Source organism: Protomyctophum bolini (genome assembly GCF_963924005.1).
Source record: "Protomyctophum bolini genome assembly, chromosome: 21".
Classification (NCBI taxonomy): Eukaryota; Metazoa; Chordata; class Actinopteri; order Myctophiformes; family Myctophidae; genus Protomyctophum; species Protomyctophum bolini.
Window position 1 is genome coordinate 5405316 of NC_137882.1, and position 11723 is coordinate 5417038.

At 42.8% G+C, this 11723-nt stretch overlaps 1 protein-coding gene across 1 annotated transcript in view; it reads right to left on the reverse strand.

Annotated features, from left to right (window-relative positions):
* The window catches only part of pmfbp1 (polyamine modulated factor 1 binding protein 1), a 150070-nt gene that overhangs the window by 55035 nt on the left and 83312 nt on the right, over positions 1–11723 (reverse strand). The window contains exons 11-14 of the mRNA XM_080793286.1: positions 6600–6752; positions 5232–5462; positions 1161–1262; positions 789–865 (exon numbers count right to left, since the gene is read on the reverse strand). Of these exons, the coding sequence (XP_080649412.1) occupies positions 789–865; positions 1161–1262; positions 5232–5462; positions 6600–6752 (563 nt within the window). The remainder of the gene's footprint in view (positions 1–788; positions 866–1160; positions 1263–5231; positions 5463–6599; positions 6753–11723) is intronic.

Consider the following 11723-nt stretch of genomic DNA (forward strand, 5'->3'; position numbering starts at 1 on the left):
GGCCTTTCCGATGTCGTCCAAAAATGTCAAATAATGGCCAATATACAGTATGGGCTAGACCGATACGCCGGTCAGGCTCTACTTTATAGACTGACTTCTGTATGGACACAATGACGTCTTCCTTCCCTTAGTCTGGCGCTCAGCCATTCAGACCACAATAGCCTGCCTCCAGCATAAACAACCTTTAGCGCCAGGTAGACAAATAGACAGTGGTTTCCGGGACAGGGGGAATGGCTAGAGATTACTCAGCTCATTTTCAGCAAAGAAAATGTGTAGCGGGGGAAAAAGAGTAAAAAGTGGAAAGGCGACACTGGACAAGTATATGAATAATTGATTTTAATGCATACATTCATTTTAGATAGATATATTTGGAGCTGACACAATGTATCAATGTCAAAACTTGGAAGCCATATACTTCTCAGAATTAGTTTTCAGAAAAACTTCAAAAATGTAAATAAATTGTAGTTTATCTATCCAAGAATATCAGCAAGAAACGCCTCATTGTGTACCTCTGATGTTATAGTTTGATATAAAAAAAGGAAAAAAGTATTGTTTATAAGTGTCATAAGGGCTGTACGTATTTCACACAGATACATTGTTTTCCCTGCTCGGTCCATTCATCATTTACCCATAAAGTTTAAACAATTTGGATTTCGGTTTGATAAAAACCGATTGCAAACCCCAAAACCTATTAACTGAGGGAATTTAAAGACTACTGTTTGAATGCTGTATAATATTTTAGATGAGAAATTATGTTAAAGGTTGAGACAGAGAAAAGGAAACCTTACTGTCGCTCGAGGTCTGTCTTCAGCTGAAGAACCGTTCTCTCACACTCCGCCACGCACTCTGCTTGCTCTGTGCAGCGCTGAAACACACAGGCAAGATATTTGTACACACATCTAACTACTTTGGATTAACCGCCCTACTAATTACCTATTAATTAACCCATTTTGGTGTTAGCATTATTATGCTTTAGCTATTGAAAAATAGCAGATCTTCGGTGGCGCGCTACGAGCTTGTTGGTCTGCTATTTTTGAAAAAAATCGAAGAACGACTGACATAGAAACATAGCTTTTTCCGAAAACAGTCGGGATGTAGAAGATTAATTAACCCTACTGTTGAGGTGAATAAAGTATGTTTGGTTTACTGCAACTCTATACCTTCTGCAGTTGCTTTCTGTGTCTCAGTAGACTGAGATACTCCTCATCAGAGTGAGAATGACACTGTTGGTACAGCAAGAGGTCACTCTGAAACAGCTGCTTCTAAGGATGGAAGCGCGCACACGCACGCACACGCGCACACACGCACACACACACACACACACACACACACACACACACACACACACACACACACACACACACACACACACACACACACACACACACACACACACACACACACACACACACACACACACACACACACACACACACACACACACACACACACACACACACACACACACACACACACACACGCGCGAAAGATGAAAGAGGAAGAAGATTTATTTCGGCCGGGGTTAGACAGGTCCTTCAAAAGTCCAAAGCCCTTTTAAAACCACTCGGTTCAACAGGACATATGAATTGTGTAATTCAACAGGGCATGTTTATAATATTCTTTACAACGGCCATCAACACATCTAAGTCCTTAATTTAATCAACGGTGAAGCGTAACAATTCAATAGCCGGCCCGGCTCAAAATAACAAGGAGTGCATTATTTGTACTTCACAGTGTTTAACCCATTCTGACCTGAGATCAGATTCATACGAGGTTTCCACTGGACACACACTGGTCTGATGAACCCATTCTGACCTGAGATCAGATTCTAAAAATGTCAGTCGTTCTTCGAATTTTTCAAAAATAGCAGACCTACAAGCTCGTAGCGCGCCACTCGGTGGCGCGCTATGAGCTTGTAGATCTGCTATTTTTCAATAGCTAAAGCATAACATGATGCTAACACCAGAATGGGTTCCCGTTCAGAATGGGTTAAACAAATGATGACTCATTTGGTTTTACTGCATGTGACAACTTTAATGTGCCCGTTTGCTAAATGCATTATCGTAGAAAATTGTCTGTTTACTGATTTTCCATCAATTGTTGCGTTACAATGGAGAGACAAAGCCCTCCTACTGTACACAACACAGCTAACGTTGATGATTGAATGTTAGTGAAGCGTCCCATTTTTGGCATTTAGCCAATTTATTTATTTTCCGGTTATTATATACACAATTTCCAATTCGGGGCATTTAGCTCTTAAGAGCGACTTACTGTACAATAAGCAACACTAATCAAATTCACAGAGTGCCTCAATAAACTATATCACAGTAAACAATTAACCTGGCATCGATCTAAATAACATGCTATCTAATTTCAATGTTTAACATTGGGACCAAGGAAAAAAAGTAACAAAAAGTAACAAGTAACAAAAACATGAGAACAAAATAACCAAGGTGTGTCTGAACAGAACGGTTGTCATATCTAGGTCAGTGCTGAGTGGATTCTGAGGAGGTATTAAAGTCTTCAGATTACGGCGGAAACTTGGGAGTGAGTCTACTCTGCAGTTCCAAGTGCATTGGGAAGTCTGTTCCACATTTGGGGAGCCGGGAGGAAAGAAAGTTGTTCTGATTGACCAAATAAATTAATTATCATATAGTTTGTATTCTCTTCTCGTCTCTAATCATGTCTTAGAGTCAGACTACCAAGTATTTTGAATCATGTTGTAGATGTTATATATATATTTTTAATATACTGCAATCATGTCTTTTTGGAAATGATGTATATCTTGTTCCAATGTCTTTATTGTGTCTTACATAGGTAGAGGACTTGTATATAAGCCTCAGGGCTTCTTGCCTCCTCCTGGCACTTTACCCTTTTTTTGCGTGCTTTAACCCATGAGGCCTGACCTAAAAAAATATAAAAAATCTTCTAAATCCTCCAGTCTCACGATTTTTCTAAAATAGCAGACCTACAAGCTTGTAGATCTGCTATTTTTCAATAGCTAAATTATAACACAATGTTTAAAACACCAAAAGGGGTTCCCGCCCATGCAAAATGGGTTAATAAATAAAATCAAAAAGTGTCTGGGATGTGGAGTTTTGTCCTGGGCTTTAGGGAAGGTTATACACTGTATACAATACTATGGCAAACAGTGTCTATTTTAAACCCTATTCTGTAAAAAAATTGTGAAAATAGCCAATCTACAACCTGTTGTGAGCTAGTCCGCGGCACGCATTGTACGTGAAAACTGTATGTCCATGTACCGTGCATGGTTGAATAAAACTTAATTATGAAAGGTCAATATTTTATGCTTGGTTTAGTGATGGTACTTGTCTGTTAGACCTTATTGTCCACTGTGTTTCTGTGTAAGGAACAGGGGGTGGGCTTCCTCTATACTCTTCAAACACCTTTTTCCAACATTTATAAAACATATATACTTTATGGGAACACCAAATTATAACATAAACAGTTATCTGTTACCCTGCCTTTAACAATGATATAACCTTGGCTGCAACAGTTTGGGGGTTGCCAGAGGGGATGGATGCAGTGTTGCCATTATAAGCGATTTTGGGCTTGTATTTCTGTAAAGTTTTGCTTGTAAATAATGGCAGTTGCTTAGTTGGGCTTGCTTGCTAATGTCACTTGAACCAGTTTTTATCAACCACTTTCATGTCAAAGACTCCCAATCAATTTTATTTTGTCCAAGAGTTTGTAGATCAGTTGTATATATAGCTGATGTATAGGTTTAACCCATTTTGGGGCGGGAACCCCTTTTGGTGTTAGCATTATGTTATGCTTTAGCTATTGAAAAATAGCAGATCTCGCTACGAGCTTGTAGGTCTGCTATTTTTGAAAAATCGAAGAACGACTGACATAGAAAACATAGCTTTGTCAGGATGTAGAAGACATTTTTAGAATCTGATCTCAGGTCAAAATGGTAAAACTGATTTTGATGCTATAATATTATTAATCGTTAACCCTGTATGCTTCTTTTGGGCTAGTTTTGGTAGACCTGAGCGCTTGTTTTCTGGCTCCACTGGATGGACGGTGCCTTTAGTGATGCAGGGTGGGCTGCAGGGAGGTAGAGAATTAGCAGGAGGACGAGGCTCGCTGCAGAGAGAACTCCTAACCTCTTGATAGGCGCCTCACAATCAAAGTCATTAGCCAATGTAATAAAGGGCCTGAGATACGGCCATTCTTCAACGGCCTAACTCCTTTATAACCAACAGATTAAAGTTGATTGGATTAAAATGACATTCCGCCCGGCTGACCTTGGCGGCAGCAGTTAAGTTCATCCAAATTAAATTTCTACCCGTAATAAAGATGATTCATTTGTTTCCAGACGTTGTAAATATAAAACAGAAAAGAAGAAGAGGAGAAAAGATTATGTGACGCACATAAGTGCGTGTGTGTGTGTGTGTGTGTGTGTGTGTATACCAGCATGCATTGACACAGAGGCAGGCTTGTTGTATAGTTCCTCTCCATTGTGCACACACACACACACACACACACACACACACACACACACACACACACACACACACACACACTTACTTACTTTCATGCATGAATTATGTGAACACATTCCTACAGGCATTTTATCTCACACCCAAATACAAACACATGCATGTATGCACACGCACACACACACACACACACACACACACACACACACACACACACACACACACACACACACACACACACACAGTACTGTACTTGTACAGTACTGACAGTATGCTGCAGATCTGGGCACACTTAGACGTTCATAGCTCTGAGGCACATTCATTGAAACTTCCTAAAGCCTGCGGTCATGACCTTCAACGGCATCCCACAACGAATGGATTCGTTAAGACGTTTCAAAATGATTTTTACTACAGTAAAATGACACACAGTGAATGAACTATAATGTTATCTGTGACAGTTCTGAGGTAAAGGAATCAAGGGCTTTTGACACAGGGAGTGGCACTATACACCCACGCACTCGCTCGGATCCATGCGAGCAACCGCATGGATGCGATAGTAAACATGCGATAGTAAAACATAATTCAACTCTTGATGTGGGTGGGTTATGGTCTAGGCGGCCATTTCCCGAGTGAAAAGTGGCTTTTTCAATTTTCAGACAAGTTTCTGTGAATGTGCCAGCGTCATTTTCTCATACCACAATTACATAAGATACAAACTAAGTCAATATGCGTATAATAACGATAATAATAATGTGTGTATGAGACCTGTTGTTTGAGCGTGTCCACTTGCCCCAGCAGCGTGGCCATGGCGCGCTCACACTGGCCCACTCTCTCCCGACTCTCCGTCAGGAGATTCTGATTGGCCTGCAGCTCGTCCGTCAGCTGTTCCAGGGCCTCCTCGGAGGTCTCCCATTGGCCGACCTTCTCCAGGTACCGCCCCTCCTCCTCGGCTAGCTCCGCCAGTGCCGAGCGCGTTGCTTCCTGGGACTCTTTCAGCTGTCAGTCGACGCGGCATGGTGGGTTGAAGAAAATAAAGAACACATTAAAGTCTTTATAGCAGGGTTGTTGCGACGTCATTGACTATGTCTTCTATAGAGCACCGAAGTCTGACGTCACTTTCAGTAGAGGGCGTCAGTCCCCAGGTTCATGTATTTGTTTAGTCGCATTGAAATCCCCATTGAGGCGATTTTAGATCGCCTCATATAACAACTGTGTTGGAAAAATAAACATGTCACCCCGGCCGCTTCACTCATATGGATATGAAGAATCAACTGACTGAGAGAAAACGCTAATGTTACTGCTGCTGAATTAGTTAGATTTTCGCTAGAAGCAGACTGTATCATATATGAGTGACTGACTGTTGCAAACGATACAGAGACACCTCCCTGACAATAACGCCGAGACAGCTTGTATATTTTTGGACCACAACGCTTATAGTAGACGATATTAAGATCACCCCATGTTATTCTCCATAGAGAAATTACTTCCGCGAACCAGGGGAATCGAAGGGATGAGCCAGTTACGTCAGGACTTCGGTGCTCTATATGTAAACTCAGTGGTGGAAAGTATATTTATTTAAGTACTGTACACTTTTGAGGTATTTGTAGGCCTACTATACTGGAGTATTTCCAATTTCCAATATTTTAACTTCCACTGCACTACATCTGGGATCCAAATATTTTTACTTCTATTTTAAAATAAACGAGTTACATTGTAAACTTTGATTATTATTTCAAAACCCACTTAAAAATACTTGAAAATAGCTGATCTACAAGCTCGTACATTTTGATTATTATTAGAAAACCACTTAAAAATACATGAAAATAGCTTGTAGATCTGCTACTTTCAAAAGATTGTTATATTATTATTATTATATATTATTATTATTATATTTGAAAACTTGAAATGGGATATTCTGCATAAGGAGTAGTTTTTGTACTGTCTTAAGTACATTTTTAAACCAATACTTTTGTACATTTTACTCAAGTAAATGTTGAATTCCGGCCATTTACTAGTAACAGAGTATGTCTACATTGCAGTATTGATACTTTTACTTAAGTAAATCATTTGCTTACCTTTCCCAGCGCTATGTAAGTAAGTTGTAAACTGTGTATGTGTAAAGATGTGGAGTACCTGTTGCTGTGAATAGCGTAGCTCCTCCTCCAGGCTGACCAGCTGACCTTGAACCTGCTGCACCTTCTCCATGGCAACGCTATACTTCTGCTTAAAGATGGCCGCCGTGTCCGCCTGATACTGCGCTCGCTGTGCGGCATTCTGACGCTCTACCTGGCAGTGGTGGACAGTACATTTACTCTACCTGGCAGTGGTGGACAGTACATTTACTCATTCTGACGCTCTACCTGGCAGTGGTGGACAGTACATTTACTCTACCTGGCAGTGGTGGACAGTACATTTACTCTACCTGGCAGTGGTGGACAGCACATTTACTCATTCTGACGCTCTACCTGGCAGTGGACAGTACATTTACTCATTCTGACGCTCTACCTGGCAGTGGTTGACAGTACATTTACTCATTCTGACGCTCTACCTGGCAGTGGTGGACACTACATTTACTCATTCTGATGCTCTACCTGGCAGTGGACAGTACATTTACTCATTCTGACGCTCTACCTGGCAGTGGTTGACAGTACATTTACTCATTCTGACGCTCTACCTGGCAGTGGTGGACAGTACATTTACTCAAGCTGTACTAAAACTCAACTGTAGTAAAAAAAATGCTACGCTACTTTTACGTTACTTGTATATTTATATATATATCTCATACTTTATACTTCTACTCCACTCCACTGTCAGAGGTAAATATTTTACTTTTACTCCACTGTAATTATTTTAAAACTACAGTAGTTACAATTGGCTTGATTTCAATGTATAATAACAAAGCATACAGTACATCAACAAACCCTATTTTAGTTTTCACAACGTGTCACAGCGCGACACATGTTGTGAGCTTGTAGATCTGCTATTTCCCAAAAGAGTATGACCCACTAGGGCAGCCTTGTGCGTGTACTGTATTCAAAATAGCTGCTTGTACATAAAATATATGAAAATAAATGTTTCTGCATCAGGGCCTGAAAATCTAGTAGCACTGATCAGAGAGGGTGCTGTATGTTTGTGGCACCCATGCACCCACTGTCCACCCACAAGCCAAGTATAATATACTTCAAATCGAATCCGATATTGCATGCCTGCATGGATACTATGTTGGTATAGGGGAAGTGGAATAGATCAGGTGAGTGTGTTCTGTTGGGAAGCATAGGTTTTGTGGCTCGGAAGCTTGAAGAACTGATATTATTTTTCATGCCGCAGTTCCCGGCGGCACTGATAGTTGAACACAGTTTTGCGCTAGTACAGAAAAGCCATCGCTGATCCATTTCATAAACGTAATATATCCAAGACATTTGAGCCCCAAAATACCCGTAGAATCAGATTCTGTCACGGTCCGCTCCTCGGACCTTGGACTGTCTTTAGTTGTTTTTTTTGGAAAGTATGTGTTTGGCAGTTAGTAACCTTGCATTCGTTCCTGGTATACTCAGCTACTGAAAAAGGGTTTTGGTTCCTCCATTCTCCATTTTAATGCTGAATATAACTGAGTATGACTACTAGTTTAGTCTCGGCAGTCGCTACGAGTTGGAATAGAAGATGTAAATACCGAACAAACTATTCCTATAAGATAAACTACGCCGCATCAAGGGTTTTATTGCGTAGGCCCTAAAATGATGATGCTCTTGATTGATTATTTTGGGTGATGCCGGAACCCCGGTTCCAGCCATTGGTTCCGATGGCCCGGACTACAACCAGTGACTACAACATGACAGTTATCTCTGCTCCCGACTGGATCAGAACCGAAAATGGTATTGATCTCAGGCTAGGCAGGCAGTTAGCCATCTAAAGTAGTAAACTTGCCTGGCTGCGTTTATCTGTGCCATTTGGTTATTAAATATTTTTTATCGTCCTGCTTTCGGGCCTCTTTACTTTCCTGAAAGAATCAGCTTTATTGTCACATCACAGGTGGTGCAAAGAAGTGGCTGCAATTATTGTCCTCGTATGTGTCTCATAGAATATCGTTGACGAAGGAGTGTTAACTGAAGAAGGGTGCATTCTGTGGGTAAAACATGCACGCTCACATCCGTTTGATTGCTTCACATGGCACTGTTCAATCCTCCCCTCCCCTCGCTTCATCTCTCAGCCCCAGTGTCTTTACATTTATACTCACACATCTCCCTAGTCAGCTACGCCTCCATCCATCCATCCGGCATTAGTCTTGGACGGACCCGGCTAATCCCTGGTTAAAACCGGAGGAGCGCTGGAACTGTTGAAACCTCCAACTAGTCGGCTGTCATTAAGGTGTAAACCCTGGCGTTCTGATCCAGATTAGGACGGGATTAACGGGGATAAACCCCAGCAGAGCGTTAGACTGGGCTTATACGCTCTGAACCCCCTCTCTCCTCCTCTGCAAAGGTGAGCTACTGTCGGAGGCTCTGCGGTGTTACGCCGGGATTAACTTTGCTTTCACTTCCTGGCTCCTCCGTCGCCTAATGACAGAGGTTACTGTAGAGCCGTAATATGCTGGATATGCAGCCCACGTGACGCAGCGTTAGCACAGTGCTGCTGCATAGCCTACCACTCACATATACTGTAACTGTAGGGTTATTATAGTCAGCTAAAACTAACACAATAACTAACTAAAAAACAAATCACACCCGTGTGAACCGAGTGGTGCAACTCCCCTCGCTCCCCCCCCCCCCCCCTCCTCCTCCTCTCTCTCTCTCTCTCTCTCTCATTAGCAGGCAACAGTGCAGCACTATCTCTCTCTCTCTCTCTCTCTCTCTCTGTTTCTGGCACAACAGCGCCCCTACTGGTACTTATTAAAGTCAAATACTGTAGTCACATACATACATAGTCACATAGGTTAACACGGACATTGCTGTTCCTTGGAGTGGTTGCACGACTCAAAAAAACCCAATAACACTGAAATAGAAATACAAATTAGGCTTAATAAAATGTACAACTGAAACTGTGTTCTAGGTTTACTGAACCAACTGACGACGAGGAGAGATGTGTTGTGTGACTCCATGTACGGTGGTCACCTCTTCACCGAAAACTGTGACTATGAATGGGCCTTTATCCTTCTCTCTCTGACCTGGGTCTGTGGCCCCGTGGTACAGTCCCCCGTAGAGGTCCACATTTCTGATGTGGTCCACCCATTTGAGACCTGGTGGCTTTCGTATAATTCTTGTGTAGATGCCATCATCCATGATGGCCCTTTCCTGTTGTGTCCAGGTCTCGGCCCCATGCATGCATTACATTTAGCAGTACTGACTTCACTGTAGCAATAAGGAGCAGCCGGGCCCATGCATTACATTTAGCAGTACTGACTTCACTGTAGCAATAAGGAGCAGCCAGGCCCCATGCATTACATTTAGCAGTACTGACTTCACTGTAGCAATAAGGAGCAGCCAGGCCCCATGCATTACATTTAGCAGTACTGACTTCACTGTAGCAATAAGGAGCAGCCGCCCCATGCATTACATTTAGCAGTACTGACTTCACTGTAGCAATAAGGAGCAGCCAGGCCCCATGCATTACATTTAGCAGTACTGACTTCACTGTAGCAATAAGGAGCAGCCAGGCCCCATGCATTACAATTAGCAGTACTGACTTCACTGTAGCGATAAGGAGCAGCCGCCCCATGCATTACATTTAGCAGTACTGACTTCACTGTAGCGATAAGGAGCAGCCGCCCCATGCATTACATTTAGCAGTACTGACTTCACTGTAGCGATAAGGAGCAGCCAGGCCCCATGCATTACATTTAGCAGTACTGACTTCACTGTAGCAATAAGGAGCAGCCAGGCCCCATGCATTACATTTAGCAGTACTGACTTCACTGTAGCAATAAGGAGCAGCCAGGCCCCATGCATTACATTTAGCAGTACTGACTTCACTGTAGCAATAAGGAGCAGCCAGGCCCCATGCATTACATTTAGCAGCACTGACTTCACTGTAGCAATAAGGAGCAGCCAGGCCCCATGCATTACATTTAGCAGTACTGACTTCACTGTAGCAATAAGGAGCAGCCAGGCCCCATGCATTACATTTAGCAGCACTGACTTCACTGTAGCAATAAGGAGCAGCCAGGCCCCATGCATTACATTTAGCAGTACTGACTTCACTGTAGCAATAAGGAGCAGCCAGGCCCCATGCATTACATTTAGCAGTACTGACTTCACTGTAGCAATAAGGAGCAGCCAGGCCCCATGCATTACATTTAGCAGTACTACTGACTTCACTGTAGCAATAAGGAGCAGCCGCCCCATGCATTACATTTAGCAGTACTGACTTCACTGTAGCAATAAGGAGAAGCCGCCCCATGCATTACATTTAGCAGTACTGACTTCACTGTAGCAATAAGGAGCATCCGCCCGTCGAGGTCTTCGCCCAGGTCATATTTCCACACTCTCCTCATCCCACGGGCAGGACATTCAGATCCTGTTCCGTTGAAGTGCCACACTTTCTCCATCTGATCTTCCCTAAATGGTACGACCCTGCAGTGACCCTTTGGTCTCAAAACAGCCTTCTGCCCCCCCGACCAAATGACACTTAACCCCTAACTGCCCCCCTCATAGCTCATCATAATCCTCTGAGCAGCCATCAGCTGGGTGAAGCTGAAACCGGATTCCAATCCGGATTCCAATCCGGATTCCAATCCCCCCCCCCCCCCCCCCCCCCACACACACACACACACACACACACACACACACACGAGACATAAGGTAATCAGATCAAATTAAATCTAATTAAATCAAATGTTCATTACATACTGTCATGCAATGAAATAGAAAAAAACAAGGTAGTTGAATTAGTGTTCTGTCACATTGTGTGAAGCTTTAAATGAGGACACTATGACTTGTGTCAGATGACGACAATCTGACAATCTTCACTTGGCACAAACACCGCTCAGGGACTGACATGAGAATAGTCACAGTCAGTGACAAAGCAAAAAGGACCCCCACTTTGGTATGCATTAGACCACAGAGCCCCATAACTCTGAGAGACAAAAAGGACCCCCACTTTGGTATGCATTAGACCACAGAGCCCCATAACTCTGAGAGACAAAAAGGACCCTCTCTTTGGTCCGCATTAGACCACAGACCCCCAGAACTCTGAGAGAGTACAAATGGAACAAAGTGGACAAGGGTCCATTGTGGTTGCGAACTAAGTCCTAACTATCAATCA